At 44.9% G+C, this 26,029-nt stretch overlaps 1 protein-coding gene across 16 annotated transcripts in view; it reads right to left on the bottom strand.

The window, feature by feature from the left end:
• Nucleotides 1-18,249, bottom strand: part of TBL1XR1 (TBL1X/Y related 1) — a 182,929-nt gene extending 164,680 nt beyond the window's left edge. For 4 of the 16 annotated variants that reach the window (XM_073023441.1, XM_007972061.3, XM_073023438.1 and 1 more), the window contains exon 1: nt 17,744-17,833. Coding sequence is in view for 1 of the 16 variants with exons in the window: in XM_073023437.1 (XP_072879538.1) it covers nt 16,694-16,696 (3 nt within the window). In the remaining 15 variants the exon portion in view is untranslated. The other 12 variants (XM_073023439.1, XM_007972060.3, XM_007972063.3 and 9 more) reach the window with 10 other exon arrangements.
• Between the last annotated feature and the right edge of the window lie 7,780 nt (nt 18,250-26,029).

Below are 26,029 nucleotides of genomic sequence, written 5' to 3'. Positions count from 1 at the left end.
GCTCTTGTTGACCAGGCTGCAGTGCAATGGCGTGATCTCGGCTCACTGCAACCTCCACCTCCTGGGTTCAAGGGATTCTCCTGCCTCAGCCTCCCGAGTAGCTGGGACTACAGGTGCCCACCTCGCCTGGCTAGTTTTTCGTATTTCTTAGTAGAGACAGGGTTTCACCGTGTTAGCCAGGATGGTCTCGATCTCCTGACCTCGTGATCTGCCCATCTCGGTCTCCCAAAGTGCTGGGATTACAGGCTTGAGCCACCGCGCCCAGCTTTTTTTTGTATTTTTAGTGGAGACGGGGTTTCAACATGTTGGCCAGCCTCATCTTGAACTCCTGACCTCAGGTGATCCAACCAAGTGCTAGAATTAGAGGCATGACCCATGGCACCGGGCCCCAGACCTGCTATCCTGGATATTTTCATCAGTTAGCTAGAAGTAGAGGATGTTGCCCCAGCTCACTCTGACAACTCAGTGTTGCCATCACCTACTCCTATTTCTTCCAACACTGAACCTCCTATATCTTCCAACTCTGTCTTGTCACAACTCATTGTCATTAAATGAAAACCTAAACTGGCACAGGTGTAATCTCAGCACTCTGGGAGGCCAAGGCTTGAGGCCAGGTGTTCCAGACCAGCCTGGCCAACATGGTGAAACCCCATCCCTACTAGTAATACAAAAATTAGCCAAGTGTGGTGGCATACTCCTGTAATCCCAGCAACTCAGGAGGCCGAGGCACAAGAATCGCCTGAACTTGGGAGGTGGAGGTTACAGTGAGCCAAGAGCACGCCACTGCACTCCAGCCAGAGTGACAGAGCCAAACTCTGCCTTTAAAAAAAACAAACAAACAAACAAACAAACAAAAAAAACCTAACACCCCTGCCAGCCTACATTCAACACTAGAAAACACAGGGAAATGGCCGGGCACGGTGGCTCAAGCCTGTAATCCCAGTACTTTGGGAGGCCGAGGCAGGTGGATCACGAGGTCAGGAGATCGAGACCATTCTGGCCAACATGGTGAAACCCCGTCTCTACAAAAATACAAAAATTAGCCAGGCATGATGGCGGGTGCCTGTAGTCCCAGCTACTCGGGAGGCTGAGGCAGGAGAATGGCGTAAACCCGGGAGGCGGAGCTTGCAATGAGCTGAGATCCGGCCACTGCACTCCAGTCTGGGCGACAGAGCAAGACTCCGTCTCAAAAAAAAAAAAGAAAACATAGGAAAATACAAGATGTCCCCATACTAGATCGTGATAGATTCCATGCTAGCAGATCAGGAGAGGAGGAAGTCGGAAAGAACCAATCTGAGCCGCAGAATCACTTGTGCAACTGGTTTAAAGAGACAAAGGGCACAGAGTGTACACATCCTTTGACCTCTGAGGGAAAACCACAAAGAGAAGGGCAACAGTAGATGTATGGACTGGGTATTCAAGACCATGAATCAGGAAAAAAGTCAGGCAAGAATCATATTTCAGTATTAGGTAAAAGTAAGGGTTCAAGTTAGAGAAAAAAAACAAACAAAGGAAACACATGATGAAGGGTCTAAAGAGACTACAGAGTACATAAATATCAGGAAGAAGTGGGCAAGCCCAAACAACACCCCAATTCAGGTTTAACTGCTACGGTCAGGCCAAGCAAGGTCTTTGAATCTTTTACCCACATTTTGAGTATATTCCTTGTTCCTCCTAGCAAGTACTATACTGTTATCAAGCCAACAGGATTCTGCAGATGACAAAAACCAAACAGCAGGGTAGACCCTCAAAATTCTTACAGCACAGCCAGTCCCGCTGGTTCGTGCCTGTTATCCCACCAGTTTGGGAAGCCACAGCAGGTGGATCACTTGAGCACGGAGTTCAAGACCAGTCTGGGCAACATAGTGAGACCCCATCGCTACCAAAACACAAAAAAATGAGCCGGGAATGGTGGCATGTACCTGTAGTCCCAGACAGGAGGCTGAGGTGAGAGGATCACCTGAGCCCAGGGAGGTCAGGACTTCAGTGAGCCATGACTGTGCCACTGCCCTCCAGCCTGGGTGACAGAGTAAAGTTCCTGTCTCAAAAAAAGAAAAAAATTCAGCTGGGAGTGGTGGCTCACGCCTGTAATTCCAGCACTTTGGGAGGCCGAGCCGGGTGGATCACGAGGTCACGAGTGCAAGACAACCCTGGCTAGCACAGTGAAACCCCGTCTCTACTAAATATACAAAAAAATTAGCCAGGCGTGGTGGCAGGCGCCTGTAGTCCCAGCTACTTGGGAGGCTGAGGCAGGAGGATGGCGTGAACCCAGGAGGCAGAGCTTGCAGCGAGCTGAGATTGTATCACTGCACTCCAGCCTGGGAAACAGAACAAGACTCCGTCTCAAAAAAAAAAAGAAGGAAAAAACTCTGACAGCAGGAACACAGTAAGTCCAAAGGACAATTCATTTGTGAAACTGGATGTATCTCCTTTCCAGTTTTGTATATGTGAATCACCCACAAAAGCAACAAGAGTCTATTGTACTAGCAAACCTATACCTCAGTCAGAGCCTCATGGGATTCAACTCAACAAGGGAAAGGCTAAAGAGTGCCAGGCACTGTACCAGATGCTGAGGGTCAAGATGGGTGACAGACACCTGTCTTCAAGGAAGGATCTGCCTAGTGAAATGAGGCAACAAATAACTCTCAATCAAGGAGAGGCCTGTGCTAGAAACAGATGACTAGTGGTCACCACAGGCAAGGATGTTAATTTTAAGACTGTCACGGAAAGAGGCTTAATGCTTAATCTTCAATCAAATAGTGTAACTTCATGCAGGCAACATGTTACAGCATGTAAATTTTTTTAAAACAATGTAATTATCCAAACTTCTTCTCTAATGGGATGTAAGAAACTTTATATAATGGTCATTCTTCTGTTTCTAATTACCGTCCTTTATGAGAAGCATTCAGGGTTCCTAAGCCACAGTTGTTCAGATTTTTCCCTCCAAAACTAAATTTACCTTTAAGAGCAATCAAAATTCCTTATCATTTGTATCTTACTTCTTACGTATGCCTTACAAAATTGAGGCACCAGAACTTCAGAATCCTCATAAAGCTTCAGAATACGACCTAAAGACATTAGCACCAATAAATGTAACTCATCCATGCTCTATCATTCAGAACATCGATGTTTCTCATTGAGTACTGACTCTAAATCCATAAAAGTAGAAAAATACAATGCTATACTCCTTTGAACGAGTATTTTCTAAATTCACTGAATAAAAGTAATAAAATTCATTCAGGTTTATAAAAGCATGTTTTTAAATGAAGAGTATAGAAAATATGTGTGCATAAGTTCCTGAAAACCTTTCAGTTATTTTTGCATGTATACATACCCTGTGTTGTGCCATATGGATTTTTAGTGAGAATCCATGTTAACGTTTGTATAAAATTTAACATGTATATTTGAAGTGACTGATCAAAACAGTTGTCAGTTGTCAACCAGAGCAGTGCTGCCTGGAGAAAAGTAGGGATTCCACTCCAGAAAGCAAAAAATTTTGAGACGGAGTTTCACTCTTTCACCCAGACTGGAGTGCAATGGCACCATCTTGGCTCAGTGCAACCTTCGCCTCCCAGGTTCAAGTGATTCTCCTGCCTCAGCCTCCATAGCTGGGATTACAGGTGCCCGCCACTACATCCTGTGAATTTTTTCCTCAAACTCCTGACCTCAGGTGATCCACCCACTTCAGCCTCCCAAAGTGCTGGGATTACAGGCATGAGCCACTGCATCTGGCCAAAAAACTTTATTTTTAAGAAAGGTACAAATCTTTTTCTTTTTTTTTTTTTTCTTGAAACATCTAATCGGCCGGGAGCAGTGGCTCACGCCTGTAATCCCAGCACTTCGGGAGGCAGAGGCAAGTGGTTCACCTGAAGTCAGGAGATCGAGACCAGCTGTTCACCACAGTAACATACTGAGAATTCACTGCCAAAAATGAGACTAAGATTCTCCTACCTAGTCTCCTGTTACTGCTGAGAAGAGGGCCACGCCACTGCCCTCAAAGGCAGGCTAGTGTCAAGTCACAGTACAGCAGAGTTCTGTGCACAAAAACAGGCGCTCCCTTTCTCTAAGGTTGCTCCAGCTGAAGTTGAAAATAAGCACAACTAGAAGGCAAGCCCCTTTACTGGTAAACTAAATAGCCAATGAAAAGCTGCAAGTGACACAATTACCAATGACACCAACTGCAACCAAAAATAGCATCAAAATAGAATGTATCTGTCTGTCACCTTGACATCAATAACACATACATCTAAGTCAGTCATGAGAGGATCTGTGCAGTATCAGAAGCCATAGTTCCACAAATTCCATTGTGCCACATACTATAATTATTAAAATCAACTACTATGAGAACCCCGATATTCACCTAATGTCCAAACCCTTGGCAAAGCAATACCTTTGAAATAAAACAAAATGTATGTACTTCTGGATAACCAAAACTCCTAAAGTTTGCACTAAATTATTTTCTAAGTATCAGGCTTGGATAGGATTCAAAATTCACCAGTTTCCCAGGCACAGTGGCTCACGCCTGTAATCTCAGCACTTTTGGAGGCCAAGGCCAGTGGACCACCTTAGGTCAGGAGTTCAAGAGCAGCTGGTCCAATATGGTGAAATCCCGTCTGCACTAAAAATACAAAATTAGCCAGGTATGGTGGCGCACATCTGTAGTCTCAGCTACTTGGGAGGCTGAGACAGGAGAATCACTTGAACCTTGGAGGTAGAGGCTGCAGTAAGCCAAGATCGCACCACCGCACACCAGACTGGATAAGACAGAGCAAGACTGGCTTAAAAAAAAAAAGAAATATCCGGCCGGGCGCGGTGACTCACGCCTGTAATCCCAGCACTTTGGGAGGCCGAGGCAGGCGGATCACAAGGTCAAGAGATCGAGACCACAGTGAAACCCCGTCTCTGCTAAAAATACAAAAAATTAGCCGGGCGCGGTGGCGGGTGCCTGTAGCCCCAGCTACTCAGGAGGCTGAGGCAGGAGAATGGCGTGAACCCGGGAGGCGGAGCTTGCAGTGAGCCGAGATCGCGCCACTGCACTCCAGCCTGGGCGACAGAGCGAGACTCCGTCTCAAAAAAAAAAAAAAAAAAAATCATCACTGGTTCACCACTGGTCTAACGATCCAGTCATGAAACAGAAACAACACTTGTTAATCATACAACTACTCTAATTCTGCCACCAACTCTGAAAAATGAAAATAAGTGTTTACAGAAATAAACAGTTTCGGGCCGGGCGCGGTGGCTCAAGCCTGTAATCCCAGCACTTTGGGAGGCCGAGACGGGTGGATCACCAGGTCAGGAGATCGAGACCATCCTGGCTAACACGGTGAAACCCCGTCTCTACTAAAAAATACAAAAAACTAGCTGGGCGAGGTGGCGGGCGCCTGTAGTCCCAGCTACTCAGGAGGCTGAGGCAGGAGAATGGCGTAAACCCTGGAGGCGGAGCTTGCAGGGAGCTGAGATCCGGCCACTGCACTCCAGCCTGGACGACAGAGCAAGACTCCGTCTCAAAAAAAAAAAAGAAATAAACAGTTTCAGCTCTTTAAGGACTGACTGAAAAGCACAAGAGAAATTAACATTGTTTTCCCCCTTCTTTTGACCATCCTATCCAAATCCAAATAAAGATTTTAAAAGCTTAACCAGATGCCTCGATTTTTCAATTTTTTTTTTCAAAATGATAATACAAACATAAACAGTTCAAAAAGTTACACATGAAAATAAGTCTCTCCCACATGTGACTACATAATCTGCCCACCTCAACACCATTGTTATTAGTCTCTTTCACAGCTTTCTAGTCACTCTAAGCACATGACAAGCATATATAAACACACACATACTCATACACACTGTATTGCATGTGTCCTTTCCAGTCTTCTATCCCTTAAGTTAAAATACCAGCCAACTAGCCAGGGGCAGTGGCTCATGCCACTAATTCCAGCACTCTGGGAGGCTGAGGAGAGTGGATCACTTGAGGTCAGAAGTTCAAGACCAGCCTGGCCAACATGGCGAAACCTCGTTTCTACTTAAGTACAAAAAAATTAGCCAAGCACAGTGGCACGAGCCTGTAATCGAGCTACTTGGGAGGCTGAGGCAGGAGCATCACTTGGACCCAAGAGGCAGAGGTCGCCGTGATCCGAGATCACACCAATGCACTCCAGTCTGGGTGACAGAACGAGACTGTCTCCAAACAAACAAAAAAACAGCAGCCAACCATATGGTATTTTCTGACCCTTTGTCTTTTCATTTAAAAGTATCTTTGAGAAGGTCCTTTAAATATTAGCAAAAAATCAAACACCAAATCTAAATAAATATATAAAAGAAGCATCGGCTGGGTGCAGCAGCTTACACCAATAATCCCAACACTTTGGGAGGCGGGAGGACTGCTTAAGCCCAGGAGTGCAAGACCAGCCTGGGCAACATAGTGAGATCCTGTCTCTACAAAAAATTAAAAATAAATAAATTGGCTGGGCATGATGCTGCTTGTCTGTAGTCCTAGCTACTCAGGAGGCTGAGGTGGGAGGACTGCTTAAGCCCAGGAGTTGGAGGCTAAAGTGAGTCATGTTCACACCACTGCATTCCAGCCTGGGTGACAGAGCAAGACCCTGCCTCAAATAAATAAATAAACAAATAAATAAATAAATAAAAGAACAATTCACGCAAAGACATCTCTCACCAGGTGTCAATACTAGTGACCTCTGCTAGCAGGACTCACGAAAGTCCAAGGTCAAAGATGTATTCCCATGATACACCTGGGGTTTTCTGGCACCAGACTGTACTCCTGACCCCAGTCTATAATTTTACGAATGTATATCAGTTACTAAAGAGGACAAAGTACAGTAATTTAAAGAAAACCCATCATTTTACTAGGGGAAAAATCTTAAGCATGTATCATATTACATTTTTATATGAATGAATACCAAGAAACACTGCTACAGCTATAAATAGTATCCTAAAATCCTTATTTTTAATAAGTTCTACCCCATAAAAAGGTAATTGCAAAAAAAGGAAAAAAAGGATAAAGAAATTCATTATCTATTCTCATTACCTTATTTCAGAAACCCAAAGCAGATGAGTCAATTGCCTTATACTGTGAGTTTAATGACATGATAGCCACTAAACAAAAATGTAACAAGATTAGTGTATACTCTTCCCAATTAGCGTGTTCAAATTAAAGGAAAAGAATAAAACACCTCTCCCTAACCTGTAAACTATGTTCTATTCACAATTGAAGGTAACCACCAAAATATACTACTACTATACCCCATCTGGCAAGGTGTTTGCTTATGCTCATGTCACATACTTACCAGACTATTATTCTATGAAAGGCTGTAGATTTTTAGTACTTAAATACTCCAAAAAAATTTTCCACGTAGATCCCCCTAAAACTCATAAATTTGAAATCCTGGCCAGGCATGGTGGCTCACGCCTGTAATCCCAGCACTTTGGGAGGCTGAGGCTGGCAGATCACTTAAAAAGTCAGGAGTTAGAGATCAGCCTGGCCAACGTGGTAAAACCCTATCTCTACTAAAAATACAAAAATTAGCCAGGTGTGGTTATGGGCACCTGTAATCCCAGCTGCTCAGGAGACTGAGGCAGGGAGAATCGCTTGAACCCGGGAGGCAGAGGTTGCAGTGAGCCAAGATTGTGCTATTGCACTCCAGCCTGGACAACAGAGAAAGACTCCATCTCAAAAAAAAAAAAAAAAAAAAAAGAATCCTAGAATCTTAAGAAACTGAAGTATCGAGTATACTCATTCAAGTATATGCACAAATAAGAGAACTTCAGGTAACATTTCATCTGATCATCTTCATACACATTTATAGAAGCTAGATTTACTCATGTAACCCTGCTTTACAAAGAATTGGTTTAAAAATACTTGTTTGCTTAATATTAGACCCATGTTAAAATGCTACCCCATTCAAGCAGATGCAAACTAAGAACAAAAAACAAAAGCATCCACTCAAAAACTGAGTCACTGATTGTCTCTTTACAATGTCCTGCTCTCCACTATGCTGAGAAAGACACAATGAAAAGAAAAGAGAAACACAAAAGGTATCAGGAAAAAAAGCACTTATTGAGTCCATATCCGATCTCAGACAAAATACTGAAGATCTCAAATAGACTAATAATCTAGTTTGTTAAAAAGTTTAAAAAAAAAAAAAATCCACCATTTTAAGGTAATCAAAAATTTTAAACACTTAAAAAAAAAAAAAAAAAAAAAAAAGGCTTGACACTCCAGAGTACAATTTCCTTTTTGTGTGTGTGAGATGGAAGTCTCACGCTTTACTGCCCAGGCAGGAATGCAGTGGCACGATCTCGGCTCACGGCAACCTCCACCTCCTGGGTTCAGGCTATTCTCCTGCCACAGCCTGCTGAGTATTTGGGATTACAGGCACGTGCCACCACGCCCGGCTAATTTTTGTATTTTTAGTAGAGATGGGGTTTCACCATGTTGGTCAGGCTGGTCTCGAACTGCTCCTGACCTCGTGATCCGCCCACCTCGGCCTCCCAAAGTGCTGGGATTACAGGCGTGAGCCACCGCGCCCAGCCCAGAGTACAATTTCATATAAAAAAGAATTACTGGTTGGGCACAGTGGCTCACGCCTGTAATCCCACCAGCACTTTGGGAGGCCAAGGCAGGTGGATCACCTGAGATCAGAGGTTCAAACCAGCCTGGCCAACATGGCGAAATTCCATCTCTACTAAAAATACAAAATTAGGTGGGCATGGTGGCACATGCCTGTAATCCCAGCTACTCGGGAGGCTGAGGCAGGAGAACTGCTTGAATCTGGAAGGCAGAAGTTGCAGTGAGCTGAAATTGCACCACTGTACTCCAGCCTGGGAAACAAGAGCAAACCTCCATCAAAAAAAAAAAAGAAATTACTCTATTAAGATACTGGAATGACCATCTCTGACTCTTGTTCCCTTTTCTGTTTTTAAATTCTACCTCCTAAAACCTTCGATAAAGGGGAAAATAGGTGGCAAGCTTCCCAGTTTAAATGTTCAACAGGTATTCCTCCTCCCTCATCCCTCAAACCTATTCATTTCATATAAATCTCCTGAATCTGGGTACTCCATGTTTTTACTAAAATGTATTAACCTTTCAGCGTGACCCTTACAGTCTGTATTAATTCCGAGTTATAAATCTAAGCTCTCAGAAAGCAGAGCTTTCAATCTAACTCATTTTGTTTGATTGAAAATCATGCTGAAAAGCTTACATTCCATACATAAATATTAAAAATTTTGGCCAGGTGCGGTGGCTCACGCCTGTAATCCCAGCACTTGGGGAGGCCGAGGTGGGTGGATCACCAGGTCAGGGGTTGGAGACCAGCCTGGCCAACATAATGAAACCTTATCTATACTAAAAATATTTAAAAAATTAGCCCAGCATGGGTGGCACGTTCCTGTAGTCCCAGCTACTCAGGAGGCTGAGGCAGTAGAATCGCTTGAACCCAGGCGGTGGAGGTTGCAGTGAGCCAAGATGATGCCACTGCACTCCAGCTTAGGCAACATAGTGAGCCTTTTTCTCAAAAACCAAAAAATAACAATTTCAGGCCGGGTGCACTGTGGGAAGCTGAGGCGGGCAGATCACGAGACCCAGAGTTTAAGACCAGCCTGGCCAACAAGGTGATATCCCATCTCTACTAAAAATACAAAAATTTGCTGGGCATGGTGGCACACGCCTATAGTCCCAGCACTTTGGGAGGCCGAGGTGAGTGGATTACCTGAGGTCAGGAGTTCGAGGCCAGCCTCGCCAACATGGTAAAACCCCATCTCTACTAAAATTACAAAAAAATTAGCCAGGCATGGTGGCTGGCACCTGCAATCCCTGCTATTTGGGAGGCTGAGGCAGGAGAATTGCTTGAATCTGGGGGGCGGAGACTGCAGTGAGCCAAGATTGCATTCAGCCTGGGCGACAGAGCAAGACTCCATCTCAAAAAAAAAAAAAAAAAATTAAAACTTCAAAAGGATGTAACACCAAATTAGTTGCCTTTATAGTCAATTACCCTGGTTGGCTGGAACCAATACAGCACAGTCTTATCATAAAAACTTACTGAAGGGAGATGGTTAAGAGACATTCTTTTGGTAAATTAAACTCATTTACATTGTATAATACATATGGCCTATACTAAATGTTAATAAATTAATAGTAACGGTTCAAATGAAACTCCAGTGCAGTCAGAATGTTGTAAAACCGTGAGATCTAAAAACACTATCTTAACTTAGGTACACTACTGAGGAAATAAGGAGGGAAAAAAATCTAACAGATTAAGAAAATAAAGTCCTAGCTGGACGTGTAAGCGGATGCCTGTAATCCCAGTTACTCAGGAGGCTGAGGCAGGAGAATCGCTTAAACCTGGGAGGCAGAGGTTCCGGTGAGCCAAGAATGTGCCCTTGCGCTCCAACCTGGGCAACAAGAGTGAAACTCTGCCTCAAAAACAAAAAAAAAGTACAAAATCTTAAGCATCATTATACCTGACTACCTGACACATATATAACCAGATAAAGTCAACTTACTGTGACACAATTCCTAACTAGACTAGGTTTTCCCCCAATACTGTGGCTACTATTCCAGAATTAAAAGGGCAAAACCATCCATTTTCTTTTCTTTTCTTTTTTTTTTTGAGACTGTGTTTTTGCTCTTGTTGCCCAGGCTGGAGTGCAGAGGCACGACCTCAGCTCACTGCAACTTCTGCCTCCCAGGTTCAAGTGAGTCTCCTGCCTCAGCCTCCTGAGTAGCTGGGATGACAGGCGTGCACCACCACTCCCAGCTAATTTTTTGTATTTTTAGTAGAGACGTGTTTTGTTGTTGTTGTTGTTGTAGTTGCTTTTTTGAGACAGAGTTTTGCTCCTGTTGCCCAGGCTAGAGTGCAATTGCACAATCTCGGCTCACTGCAACCTCTGCCTCCTGGGTTCAAGAAATTCTCCTGCCTCAGCCTCCTGAGTAGCTGGGATTAAAGGCGTGTGCCACCACGCCTGGCTAATTTTGTATTTTTCGTAGAGATGAGGTTTCTCTATGTTGATCAGGCTGGTCTCAAACCCCTGACCTCAGGTGATCCACCCGCCTCCGCCTCCCGACGTGCTAGGATTACAGGCGTGAGCCACCGCGCCCGGTCGAGACGTGTTTTATGTTAGCCAGGCTGGTCTCAAACTCCTGACCTCAGGTGATCCACCCGCCTGGGCCTCCCAAAGTGCAGGGATTACAGGCATGAGCCACCGTGCCCAGCCAAAACCATCCATGTTCATCTAACTCTAAGAACTAACAAGTTTTTCTTCTTTGCAACTCTGGCAGCATTAAATTCAAATGAACAGTTAAATGTGACTATAGTACACCTAAATCTTTTGAGGTCTAACTCAAAAAGAAGATGCTGCCACATGACATTGGAAGAGGGCTGTCACTGCTCCCATTTTAACACAGGCCCTCACAATCCATTTTAACATGAAAATGGTATTAAGAACTCTGCCAAATGCTAGAAGGAAAAAGGTCCATCCCTTCAAGAAACGTAATATTGTAGTTGGGGCAACAAAAAAATAAACAGTTATGGGATTTGTGATCTTCACTAAATGCAATGGAATCTCAGAGAAGAAATATCCTGAGTCAGGATGGCCAGAAAAGGATCCATGGAAGAAGGGAGACTGAAACTAGGCTATAAGAAGGACAAAGGGAAGAACAGCATGCACAAAAGCAAAGTAGTGACTACGGCAAAAACTACAGTATTTGAGAGGCCGGCAAGAATTCCAGTTGGGGAAGAGTGGGAAATAAAGCTGAATAGGTAGAATGGAACCTTCTTAAAAGCCAGACTGAAGCATATAAATTCAGCCCAGTTGGCAAAGAGAATCCATTATGGGTTCTCCAGCAGGGGAACTGACAAGATGAAACCAGTACTTTAAATAAATTACACTGTCAGTAGTTACAGAAGATAAAATGAATATGAAAGGTTGCTCAGGGCAACCAAATAAAAACTTAATAATCCAGACCTACAACCATTCATTCATTGAGAAGACAGACTGCTAGGTAACAACACTGGCCTAGAATTCACACAAACTGGGACTAAATTCCTGCTCTGCCTCCCACTACCTAAGCCTCAATTTTCTCACTGTTAAATTCAGGGCATCAGCACTCAGACTGTCACAGTACTTGTCAAAGCACCTGTGTAGTCCTGATACATAGAACTTTGACGATTAGTAAACAGTAGAGCTAAATTAAGTATGGTTAAAAATGGGCAGTGAACATAAGACAAGACTCATAGAGGAACAGAACTTCCAAGGACAACTATCTTGACAGCAGCTGACAATATGGAAAAGAACACACAGGTAAAAGGTCAGAAAAAATAAAATAAAACCACCTACTCAAAGTAATCACTACAGCCTAAAAGGCAAACCCTAGGTTCTGCGGGACCCAAGCCTTGAAAGAGTTCTCTTTTTATTTAAAGAGTTTGCCTGGCGCGGTGGCTCACGACTGTAATCCCAGCACTTTGGAAGGTCGAGGCAGGTGGAACACGAGGTCAGGAGTTCAAGACCAGCCTGGCCAACATGGTGAAACCCTATCTCTACTAAAGATACAAGAAATTAGCCAGGTGTAGTGGCGGACACCTATAATCCCAGCTACTTGGGAGGCTGAGGCAGGGGAATCGCTTGAACCCAGGAGGTGGAGGTTGCAGTGAGCCAAGATCACACCATTGCACTCTAGCTTGGGCAACAGGGCAAGACTATCTCAAAAAAAAAAAAAAAAAAAGAGTTGAAGCTGGGTACGGTGGCTCACGCCTGTAATCCCAGCACTTTGGGAGGCCAAAGCGGGCGGATCACGAGGTCAAGAGATGGAGACCGCTTGGTGAAACCCCGTCTCTACTAAAGGTACAAAAATTAGCTGGGCCTGGTGTTGCGCGCCTATGATCCCAGCTACTCAAGAGGCAGAGGCAGGAGAATCGCTTGAACCGAGGCGGCGGAGGTTGCAGTGAGAGGAGATGGCGCCATTGCACTCCAGCCTGGGCGAAAGAGCAAGACTCCGTCTCAAAAAAAAAGAAAGTTGAAAAATGTTTCAAATGGTGCAAGTAGGCTTAAGAAGTCCATCCCAGATGACAGAACAGCAACAAAGGCATGCAAAAGATCCACCACCGTACCTACACCAATCATGTAAATTATTCATAGTATATGTAAGTCTTAAACCACAACTTTAAGAGTAAAAAAACTAAGTTTACTTCAAACAGGTTACTCAGGAAATGGAGCTATCAAATCCTTCCTGTGACATTATGCCCCTACTAAAATAAATAACAAGCAAATATAATGTAACACAAAGAAAAAAACTTCAAAAATCAAACCTATCAGGAGCAACGCAAACTTACAGGATGCTTAGAATGTCAACCATTGTTCTTAGAATGTCAACCACTGGTCTAAGTACCTCACACATATTAACTCAATCTTCTCAACTCTATGAAGTTGACTGTCCCCTTACACAGATGAAGAAACTAAAACACATGAAGGCCGGGCGTGGTGGCTCATGCCTGTAATCCCAGCACTTTGGGAGGCCGAGGCGAGCAGATTGCCTAAGGTCAGCAGTTCGAGACCAGCCTGGCCAACATGGTGAAACTCCACCTTTACTAAAAATACAAAAATTAGCCAGGAGTGGTGGCGGACACCTGTAATCCCAGCTACTCAGGAGGCTGAGGCAGGAGAATTACCTGACTCCAGGAGGTAGAGGCTGCAATGAGCCGAGATCGCACCACTGCACTCCAGCCTGGGCAACAGAGTAAAACTCTATCTCAAAAAAATAAAATATAATAAAAATCTAAAAAATAAATAAAACGCATGAGGAGCTACTACCCCAACATCACAGCTAGTAAGGGATAGAGCCTGAGTTTGAACTCACTGTAACCACTATGCTACAACACAAAGATTTCAATGATTTTTCCTACACTAGTTTTTTGTTTGTTTTTGAGAGGGTGTCTCCCTCTATCACCCAGGGTGGAGTGCAATAGCATGATCTTGGCTCACTGCAACCTCCACCTCCCAGGTTCTCCCAGATTCTCCCACCTCAGGCTCCCGAGTAGCTGGGACTATTGGCACCCGCCACCATGCCTGGCTAATTTTTGTATTTTTAGTAGAGACGTAGAAGACGGGGTTTCACCATGTTGGCCAAGATGGTCTCAATCTCTTGACCTCGTGATCTGCCCGCCTCAGCCTTCCAAAGTGCTGGGATTACAGGAGTGAGCCACCGTGCCCAGGAGGACTGCATCTTATTAAATAGTGCTAGGGAGTTCAACACAATGATATGAGTTCTATGAATTTCATTTAACCAAGCAATCACCTGACCCAGTTAGTACAGTTGCTCAACTATAGATCATAAACTTGATCAGAAACACAAGGTTTTGGAAGGATATCTACACAGATCAAGACTAACAAAACAGATGGGAAAAATTCCGCAGATTCAGTCATCTAAGACAGACCCAGGTTTGAATCCTAGTGTTCATTTAATCATTTTGTGGCCTTGAACAAGTGAATTAACTTCTTTGCACCTCTGTTTCATCATCCACAAAAAAAGCCCAACACTATCTACCTCATAGGATCAGCCTGGGGTATAAACGGCATAGAAAGCACCTCACACCTCCTAGAGCATAGCCCCGAGCACCTAGTCCCTCTCCTCTGGCTCTATGGTAACAGGGGAATTAATTGCACTCTTACCGAACCCAATCCCAGAGGGGTAAACAGCCAAATCTCTCCAGTATCAGCTCTCTCACAGAGTCCTTTCTTTTTAACTTCAGGTTTCTATTGGTGGCAGAGCATGAGATACCACCTTGGTGGTACCTAAACTGAACGATACTCAACAATTCTTTACTACACAGCTCTAGGGTCCTAGCCCTCCTCTACCACTAGAATGTCTGAGCATAAAGTATAAATGTCTCATGCTAGCTGCTTTCCTTTTTTGCATTTCAGTGACTTATACTGTAAATGTTGTGAAATGAGTCCAATTCACATGCACTAGAAAAATACAAGTTCTAGTGAATGCCAGTGTTTCTGCCATACCTCTCCCCTGACTTCCTACCATTCCTTCTTCTCTATTCTTTTTATATAAATGACACCAAAATTGAACAAACCCAACAAACTATTTCAACCAACTTCATCAAAATGTGTCAGGTCAGAAATTCTTTGTAACAGTACTGCTACAAATTGTACAAACAAGGGAGATTCCTTTGTCACCTACTCGTCTGACAAGGTTGTATGTATACTGCACTGATGGATTTAATCAACAGGTTGATGTTCAAAAGGTCTAGTAATGTATTTCCTTTTATCAGTAACCCCTATGTTCATATTATCTTCTGCCCTTTCTACATGTTAGCTTGAAAGGCTCCTAGAACACAGGAAGCAGTTAGCTCTAGTTCTTTCGGGAGACTAGTGTCACGATAATCATGCAAAACCTTTAATTAGGTGTCGAGAATACAAATATCAAAAAGATTCTTGGACATACGTATTAAAATGCTTAACACTTCTTTGAAGCAACCAACGCAAAAACATCATCTCTGTAAGGGGCCACTCCATTTACCACCAGTGTCTCCCACATTAATACCCAAAGCTGGTATATGTTAAAAGAAAAATGTCTTATAAACTGACAGTGAGCTTTGCAATAATTTTTATGCCATTAACATGTCACTTTATTGAGTTCCTTAACACTAAGAAAAACTTTTCCCAGGCACGTAGTTTTCATCCCACATACAGTTCAGTATTTTTTCTGTACTGCAGGTCTGATTGTAACAACTCAAACGTCAAAAAATAGTTACTTATGAATTTAATGATTGTGATTACGTACATCTCAGTGCAGGATAGGGCTGAAAAAAAAATATTCCAAACAAGAAAACCTGGATTTAATAGCAAGAAGCCTAATCACACATCACACGACTAACTGCTCTCAGGCATAGTGTCTTCCTGCAGCCCCTCCCCCACAGGTAAACGCTAACTATTTCTAGAACTCTCAACAATTTGGGAAGCTTGCCATCAACTCCCATGACACCACCCAACATACACCATGTTTTCGGGGAGACAAAGGTGCCTCAGACTATAAACTTATTAAAATGGTGAGAACATACAATCCCAGGAAGTCAGCATTACTAAAATACATCAATGTAGCATGGGTCTTATTTTAACAAAAATGAAAATGAATCACACTGGAAAACCCAAACAGTCACTCATTGTTATCTTCAACGTGTAATCGAAATTATTTATTCCAAGTTGTTTCAGGTAAGTGGATGAAGACACCACGAGGGCCTTATTATCATCTAAACTGGAGAAGGAGCCTTTAGGAAAAAAAGGAGGGGGAAGAAGATCACTTAATTACATGAGGTGGGGGGTGGAGAAACCATTCAGTCTTAAAATTCAGACTAAAAATAACCTGTCATTTTCACCCACTACATTTTATTAATAAGCTTGTTTAGATCAGCATACGGTTCCTGTTCGGAAAACAAGAAAGTGAACAGTAAACTTTCCTAAGTCAACTGCAAATCACATAGGTACTAAAACTCTTCACCCCCGGTGCCTGCACAGTCCAAGATTTTAAGTAAACTCCAGACATTGAGAACACCTAATTTCTAACTAGTTTCCAACATTTCTCATCTGTAATCACCAAATTATCTTAGAGACACTTAAGACAATCCAACAAAGAGAGCATTTTTTCAAAGCCACAACCCAAATTTTACATGAAACACACCATTTTCACAACCTAAATTTAATCCCGGTTACCACTGCGAAGTGATGCCTGTTTCAGCAAATTAAGAACTTCCAAAAATACTGAACACGTTAACGCATGGATGGCTTCCCTCGAGCTGCCATTTAAGATTAATATTCCACTTAAATAAAAGTCTGCTTCTGTTCAAAAAATTAAATCGGTTGCAAAGAGGAAGTTACCGAGAAACCACCCTCACAACGTGGCCTTTACACTGTCAGAAAATAACGTGACTCTGTGCCACCCAAAACTTACCAGGAAGCTGACAATAACTTTGCCAATTCTACACTCCTGAACCCAACTTCAAAGAATCTCCACCAAATACCTCCTTAAGACGATAGAAAGCACTAAGTTACAAATAAACACGTCCTGGAGCAAGGCCTGGCTGCCGCGCGCCCCTCCCCCGGCCGGCGCCCCCGCCCCGGACGCGCGGCCCCAACAGCCGCCCGCAGCCCCTAGCACGCCGGCCGGGGTCGCCGCGCCCGGGCCGGGGACGCGCCCGGGGAGGGGAGATTTCCATTGCCGCCCGAGGTTTCACAAAATAGCATACACCGAAAAGCTCCTTCTCCTCTGCTAAAAATAGGCTATAAAGGAGTCGGCCTCATGATGGCTCCTTGATTCAATTTGCTGCAAATCCTTTCCTGAAAGCCTCCCCCCCTCATACACACACGCACAAAAAGGGGGTGTAAATGCACGAAGGGAGGAAGAGGGGGAGAAGGCCGAGGTGCACATTTTCGGGGACAACATAATTAGGGTGAGGATCCCCCGAGACCAGGAAAGGGTAGGGGGTGGGCAGGCACGTGAGCATTTCAAAGAAACCTGAGAAAGGAAAACGGGGGGATGGGGGCGCCCCAAGTGCCCTCCCTGCCTTCCCTCCCCCCACGCAAGCCCAGTTCCCCCAAGGGCCAAGTTGAAAAATGCATGTTCCACTCGCGCCCATCCCCCGCGGCCCAGCGCCCCCGGCCGCCTCTGGCCCGCGCCCCCCGCCCAGGCCCGCGACCGCCCCCACTCCGGGGTCCGGCCCCCAGCGCTTACCTGGAAACGGTGGCCTCCAACGCCGCTCCCCCCTCCCGGGAATGGAGGCACTAGGAAATTCCCCTCCTCGCCGCCGCCGCCACCGCCTCCAACCACCCCCAAAATAACCCCTCCGGGGGGTGAGAGGCAATTATAACCCCAGCGAGCGGAGGGCGCGGGGGATGGGCGCCGGGAGGGCGGGGGCGGGGAGCGCGGCGCGGGTCCCCAGGTGGCGAGCGGAGGTGCTCCCGCCGCTGGGGGAGGGGCGGGGGCGCACGCGGCCGGCGGCGGGGGGAGGCGGCGCGCGGGGGAAGGGCGCGAGCGGGGAGAGGAATTGAGGCAGAAGGTAAAAGCTGTTACTAAGGGAAAGAGCCAAACGGTTCGGAGCAGCCAACGGCTCAGACACTCAACACTGGGGAGAGAGGAATGGGGACCAGCCAGGCACAAATGAGCTCGCGAGGCCCGCGGCGGCGGCGGCGGCGGCGGCGGCGGCCGCGCAGCAAAACAAACCCGAGCGGCCTGCGCCGGGCGGGCGGGCGAGCGGGCGGGCGCGCGGGGGAGGGGCCGGCGGGGGAGGGGCGCCGCGGACGCGGGGAGGCGGCGGCGGCGCGGCGGGGGGAGCTCCAGCGGCCGCGCTCCTCTCCCTCCCGGCCCGCTCCGGCGGCGCTGGGGGCTGGGCTGTGCGGCGCATTCTTTTTAAAAATCAGGCGAGCCCCGCGGGCACTCAAAGGCGCCTCCGGGCCCCGGGCCGCCCGCCCCGCCCCCACCGCCGCGGGCCGGCCTGAGTGTGCTCGGGTGTGGGCCGCTGGGCCCGAGACGGGTGGGGGCGGGGAGGCCCGCGCGGTGGCCGGGGTGGAGCCGCTGGCGAAGTTTCCCAAGGAGGCCGCGGGCTTCCGCGTGTCCGGGGGGCGGCCCGGCGGCGCTGGGGGCTGGGCGCACACGCGGCGGGCATGTGCGGGAGCGCGGCGCGGCATCATATGGACATTTGTTTGTGAAAATCTCTGTGCACACCTTTGTGTGCGTAAATACATATGGTTCTCGGAAGCGTACCTGGAAAGGTGCTTTATCTGTATTAAGCGACTTTCAAAATGTGATCCAGAGCACGGGATCTGGAGAGAAAACACGCACACAAGAAAGGATTTTTGATACTAAACACAAAGCTGTAATTGAAGTGTTTATGCCCAAATGTACTGTGAATCAAGCATATGGTGGTATTTATCATCTGGTGGGTCTGTTTGAAAGGTTTGGTCGATCAGTTCTTATTTCATAAAAATAAAATAATGTAGCTAAATGTTTACTCAACATATACCTCCACGGTGGCATCCACAGTAGAAGTTTATCCACTTTGTATACTTTTTGCATGTGTGAAGCACAGCAAGGCGGTTTATAAAGTGTACCTTTGATAAGTGATAATGTGGGCAGTATGATTGGGGGGGTCGTTTTTAAAGAAGGGAGGCACTTCAGGTTTTAAAGCAAATGGGGTGGTAATCTTTCTAAGACTTTCAGAAAGATGGGGTGGGGCGCTTCTTAGAGCTCTGTATAAGCTCAGGACTGGAGAAGCAGCCACCCTTTTAATTAAGATACTACTTGAAACCTTTTTGTTATTTCGGTTATTACTGCCTTCAAAGCAAAATAATATTTGCAGCTTTTTCTTAAAGGTGAAGGGTACTGTTTTCTTGCTCTCATCACAGTATTTGAAAATAGATGTAGCGATCACTTTAAAGCGACTATCATTTCCTCTCAGTATCAGAAGCCTAAAGTTTTGCCCCCCCCCCCCCCACACACACACACACACACACTACTTGTAACTTGCACCAGTGTGGACTCCTGGTGGCCTAAAAAGTTCAGTGATTAGACAGGTGGTTTCTTGGCTAAGGTCAATGTCTCTTTCCCCCAGGAGCCCTTGCTTGGGGGAGCTGCCAGAGGCCTTTCCTGAATGACCTAGTGGGGCAGGGAGCAGGAAAACCATCAGAGGAAAGGGAGTGGGATTGGAAACTCCCTTCCAACCACCAGAAAGAGAGTTCAAAGCATATCAGTGGTGTGGCCTTAGAGCTATTTTGATGTATGAAAGTGGGAATGTTGGATTAAACAATGTCACCCGATGGGAATTTAGATAACTGCAGGTTTCCAAAACACTATGCAGAGTGTACAGGGAAACCGCACAAAGCAAGTTTTGCATTTCAATAGGCTTCTAAAGCTGAGGCTTGTTTACCTCAAAACTAACACCTTTCAGAAGACTTTATTTCAGAATTGAAAAGAGTATAGTATCTTCCTTTTTTTTTTTTTTTTTTTGAGTTGATTAATGGCATAGATATCACTAAACATACCCTGTCTTCAATAAATAAACTATCTCGGTGGAGCCACTCAATGAAACATATCTATTGGCTTCGATTATTTTTTAAGTTTCATATTGTGCCACCACGGGCGGGTCTTCTCCATACAGCAGTGACCGTAAAATCAAACCCCACTTTCAGTAAATGAGGACTTCTCAATCATACAGTTCTTAAGCATCATATTCAAAGCTGCCTACCCCACGCTTTCTCCTTCCCCTAAATGACCTCTATCCCTTATTCCACAAGGGAGGAGACACCCTCCTTCAGGTTCAAAGGATCAGGCCTTCCAGCCTGAAGTTCTTATACCCTACACCAAGCTGCCTCCTAAAGTTGTTCAGCCTCCTAACAATGATAATAATCCATGCATTTGTTTATATCCCTATAGTTTACAAGACATTTCTGTGCATAAATGACTACATTTGAATATCATGAAGATCATCGAGTCTGGGGACTTATAAATTCATTGCAGTAAAATGTACTTTACTCACCGCTGTTGGATCATACTAATTGAAGAGAGAGCAGGAGTACTTTTTTTTTCTTTGAGACCGCGTTTCGCTCTTGTCGCCCAGGTTGGAGTGCAATGGTGGAATCTTGGCTCACTGCAACCTCCGCCTCCCAGGTTCAAGTGATTCTCCTGCCTCAGCCTCCCGAGTAGTTGGGATTACAGGCGTGTGCCACCACGCCCGGCTAATTTTTGTATTTTTAGCAGAGATGGGGTTTCTCCATGTTGGTCAGGCTGGTCTCAAACTCCTGACCTCAGGTGATCTACCCGCCTCAGCCTCCCAGTGTTGGGATTGCAGGTGGGAGCCACCATGCCCGGCGACCTGGAGTGCTTTTAAACAAACAAAAAAAATGGGGGCTCCCAAATGTGGAAAGACCTTGATTCCTCCAGCAAAGGGGGTTTTAAATCACATCATATTTTGATCCCTTTGATTTTATATTCTGGAAACTATCTGAAACAACAGTGTGGCTTCAACATTAAATACTCAGAGAAATAAACCATCACTCAGAGATCACATGTATTGTCCCATCACCCTCTAGCTGTCCCAACATATCCAGCATAAAGGATCAGGGCTGCACCAAAATACAAGCAATGATTAGACTCACTGGGTGAGGAAAGGACAAAGAAGGAACTGTTGTTACTAATATTCAATACTATGTCCTAATCTAAAACTCCTATTACGCTTTGAATTAAATGTTAATGTGTTTCTAGAAAGGAGAGATTACTGTGTTACTAACAAATTGCAAAGCAAAGGAACACATTAAGAAGTTCTCTCCTGGGTGCCGTGGCTCACACCTGTAATCCTAGCACTTTGGGAGGCTGAGGCCGGCGGATCACTTGAGGTCACGAGTTCAAGACCAGCCTGGCCAACATGATGAAACTTCATCTGTACTAAAAACGCAAAATGTTAGTCGGGTGTGGTGGCGGGTGCCTGTAATCCCAGCTACTTGGAAGGCTGAGGCAGGAAAATCACTTGAACCCTGGAGGGGAAGGTTGCAGTGAACCGAGATCGCACCACTGCACCCCACCCTGGGAGACAGAGCGAGACTCTGATTCAAAAAAAAAAAAAAAAAATGGTTATCTCTTGAACTTTCTAGCTAATTACTTAATGAAGAGAAATTTCATACCAGTAACTGTTATCAGAAGTTACATATGTATTATAAAATGGCTAAACAAATCCTGACTTGTTTTATTTCAGTAATATTTTCCCAAAGGGGTGTGGCATGGCAAGATAGCCTACACCTTTGCAACTTTCATCGCTCAAGACATGAAACATTTTAAAGTTAAGCTGTTTCAATCCCAGGACTACAGAGTCTCATTACTATATGTATTTTTAAATCATCATGATGTTTTAAATTGTTTACATTAGCTCATCTACATAAAGTATTTAAAACAAACTTAACTGTATAAAAAAGACATTTGATACCCAAAATATTCTCCTAGTGCTATAACTCATTTTATATTCTTTACTCACCCTGGAATTCAGTGGCTTTACATCTGTAGCATTTACCCCCAGGCGTCTTGCTGATACCCTGTGATGTTTCCGTTTCATTTTGACTTACCTTGTGCAATTCTTTGTGGTTCTTCTGAGATGAGGCACATGCCAACCACACATCTCAGTACACAAGCTGCTTTTCTCCTTCAATGCATAGCATGTTGCTTGTGACCTTTCCTCATCAGTGTGAACCTTGTCACAGTTTTCCATGCTTCTATGACAACAATAAACTTTACTTGAGAGTCTTCATTTAAATTACAAAAGAAACATACAACTATCTTACAAGTATTTATGCCTCTCAGATAATGAAAATAGCAGGTTGTATCCTGCGATTGTGATTCAGTCAAAACAGAAAACCAACCACACACACAGCATGTTACTGTATAATCACTTACTTATACTGACCAGCCACATACTTCCTCAGGGAAGCACTCAAGGCCTAGTATTATGTTGATGGTTTTGCTCCTCATTCATTCAGTGTTGATTGAATGTGTAGTGTGCCAGGCACTGTTTCAGTGAACCAAAAACAGCCCCTACTCTTCATGAGGCTTACATTCCAGTCCCACATTGGGTGAGGGTTGGGAGCACAAACAGACTTTCAAAAATAGGTCTGTATTAGGCTATTGTTTGACCGCTGTAAAAAAAAAAATATATATATATATATGGCTTAAACAAGATAAAAGTGTATTATCTTATGTGACTGGCATTCTGGAGTAAGATGCCTTTTTCTTCTCAAGTCATAAAAAGCCACCGGGAGGCTTTGAGCAAAGAAGTGACTTGAACCACGTTTCATTTTAAAGGACCAACTGAGGCTGGGTGTGGTGGCTCACGCCTGTAATCCCAACACTTTAAAAAGCTTAAGTGGGGACCGTGCACAGTGGCTCACACAAGTAATAATCCCAGCACTTTGGGAGGCTAAGGCAGGTGGATCACTTGAGGTCAGGATTTCGAGACCAGCCTGGTCAACATGATGAAACCCCATCTCCACTAATAATACAAAAAAATTAGCCAGGTGTCATGGCACACGTTTGTAACCCCAGCTACTCAGGAGGCTGAGGCTGGAGAATGGCGGGAACCTGGGAGGCAGAGGTTGCAGTGAGCCAAGATCGCGCCATTGCACCCCAGCCTGCGTGACAAGAGCGAAACTCCATCTCAAAAACAAAGAACAACAACAAAATTATTCCAAGATTTTAGACCAAACAAGTAGAAGAATGGAATTGCCATTTACTGAGATAGGAAAGGCTAGAAGAAGACCTAGTTTATGAGGCGACTATCAAGAGTTTTGTTTTAGCGTTTGGTGCGCCCATTATACATCCTCATGATGATGTTAAATAGGTAGCCAGATGTTAAGAGGTGCTACTGGAACAGGAGATAAAACTTTGAGACTCATTAGTAAAGCAGTGATATTTGAAATCATGGACCTGGATGCAATCACCTAGAGAGTGAATATAAGTAAAAAAACATTGAGTTCTCTGTCACCTCAGTTGTCTCCTACCTCAAATGTTTTCTTTCCAGTGCTCTTCTGCTCTTGATGTAGTAAAAAGCCTAAACATATGAAATCATGGGTCAGCATAAGCTGACTTTCTAACCATAAGGACATTGACGGAAACCATAGATAATGCTTTTGTTTTGTTTTGTTTTGTTTTGAGATGGAGTCTCCCTCTGTCACCCAGGCTGGAGTGCAGTGGCACCATCTTGGCTCACTGCAAGCTCTGCTTCCCGGGTTCCCACCATTCTCCAGCCTCAGCCTCCCGAGTAGGTGGGTCTACAGGCACCTGCCACCACACCCGGCTAATTTTTTGTATTTTTAGTAGAGACGGTGTTTCACCGTGTTAGCTAGGATGGTCTCAATCTCCTGACCTCGTGATCCACCCGCTTCGGCCTCCCAAAGTACTGGGATTACAGGCGTGAGCCACCACATAATGTTATTTGCTACCATTTATTAAGCATGTTGTCAACCCTTTTCAAGGCATATTAATATGTAATTGTCTCTAATTTTCTCAACAACCTGAAAAGGTAATGCCTCAGTCAATTTAGATTGCTGTAACAAAAATACCATAGACTCGGTGGCTTAAAGAACAAACACTTGACCAGGCGCAGTGGCTCACACCTGTAATCCCAGCACTTTGGGAGGCCCAGGTGGACGGATCACCTGAGGTCAGGAGTTTGAGACCAGCCTGGCCAACATGGCAAAACCCCATCTCTACTAAAACTACAAAAATTAGCTGGGCATGGTGGTGCATGCCCGTAATCCCAACTACGTGGGAGGCTGAGGCAGGAGAATTGCTTGAACCCGGGAGGCGGAGGTTGCAGTGAGCTGAGATCGCGCCATTGCACTCTAGCCTGGGCAACAAGAGCAAAACTCCGTCTCAAAAAACCAACCAAACAAAAACAAAACAAAAAAACACACATTTATTTCTCACAGTTCTGGAAATTGGGAAGTCTGATAGCGAAATGCCAGCATGATCAAGTTATGGTGAGGGCCTCTTCCTGGGTGCTGCTGACCATTTTCTTGCTGTGTGTAAGTGGTGTAAAACAGAAAGACAGGAAGCAAGCTCTCTCATGTCTCTTCTTACAAGATTACTAATCCCATCATGTAGGCTGTGATCTAATTACCTTCTGAAGGCCCCACCTCCTAATACCATACCATTTGGGGCTAATGTTTCCATATATGAATTCTGGAGAAGCACAAACATGTAGTCCATAACAGGTAAATAATATTATTATCTTTATTTGATTGATGAAGAAACTGAAGTAATAAGAACACATGGTTTGTCTAAGGTCATGCTGCAAATGGCAAAACAAGGATTTGAACTCAAGGCCAAGTGTAGTATCTGCTTTTCCAATGAATAAAAATAAGCAGATCAAGGCAGGAAAATTCAAGTGTTTGCTAAAAAGTACTTCAATGAATGAGAAGAGCAGAGAAATGCAAAACGGAAAAAAGGAGAAACTGTTTGAGGAGAAGAACCACATCTTAATCACATTTATATGACCCACATTTCTATATAGAATCTAGAAAAATGTTTGCTGAATGCAGGCATAGTTACAATCAATCTGTTGGATTCCATCTGTTGCATGCTTTGATACTATTAGTGTATCTACTGATTACGAAAGGAAGACCTTTGTCTCACTCACTCCCTACCCCTCTTACCATCACTACCCCTGCTGCCTCATGGCAATTTAGATATAGGGTATTCTTTTTTTTTTGTGAGATGGAGTTTCGCTCTTGTTGCCCAGGCTGGAGTACAGTGGCATAATCTCGGCTCACTGCAGCCTCTGCCCCCTCTGGTACAAGCAAGTCTCCTGCCTCAGCCTCCCAAGTTGCTGAGATTACAGGTGCCCGCCACCACACCCAGCTAATTTTTGCATTTTTAGTAGAGAGGAGATTTCACAATGTTGGCCAGGCTGGTCTCAAACTCCTGACCTCAGGTTATCTGTCTGCCTCAGCCTCCCAACATGCTGGGATTACAGGTGTGAGCCACCGTGCCCGGCCCAGGTATAGGGTATTCTGCGTGTGGGGGGTGGGGGCCAGAGGGAGTCTCACTCTGTCGTCAAGGCTGGAGTACAGTGGCATGATCTCGGGTCACTGCACCTTCAACCTTCTGGGTTCAAACAATTCTTCTGCCTCAGGCTCCTGAGTAGCTGGGACTACAGGCACACACCACCATGCCCAGCTAATTTTTTTGTATTTTTGGTAGAGACAGGGTTTCACCATGTGGGCCAGGCTGGTCTTGAACTCCTGAGCTCAGGTGATCCACCCACCTCGGCCTCCCAAAGTGCTGGGGTTACAGGTGTGAACCACTGCACCCAGCCGGTATAGGGTATTCTTGAAGACAGGTTTTGTGGGCAAAGAAGACAATATATAATAATTCCCTTTCATTTATTACAAATTTGAAAACCTAGTTTTCCTTTGAGCTTTGAAATTCAGGATACAAATCTAACTCTCTTTTTTAAGAGAATGTTTGCAATTTGGTTAA

Source organism: Chlorocebus sabaeus, chromosome 15 (assembly GCF_047675955.1).
Source record: "Chlorocebus sabaeus isolate Y175 chromosome 15, mChlSab1.0.hap1, whole genome shotgun sequence".
Classification (NCBI taxonomy): Eukaryota; Metazoa; Chordata; class Mammalia; order Primates; family Cercopithecidae; genus Chlorocebus; species Chlorocebus sabaeus.
The sequence above is the reverse complement of the archived record's forward strand: the minus strand, read 5'-3'. Positions and strand labels throughout refer to the sequence as shown.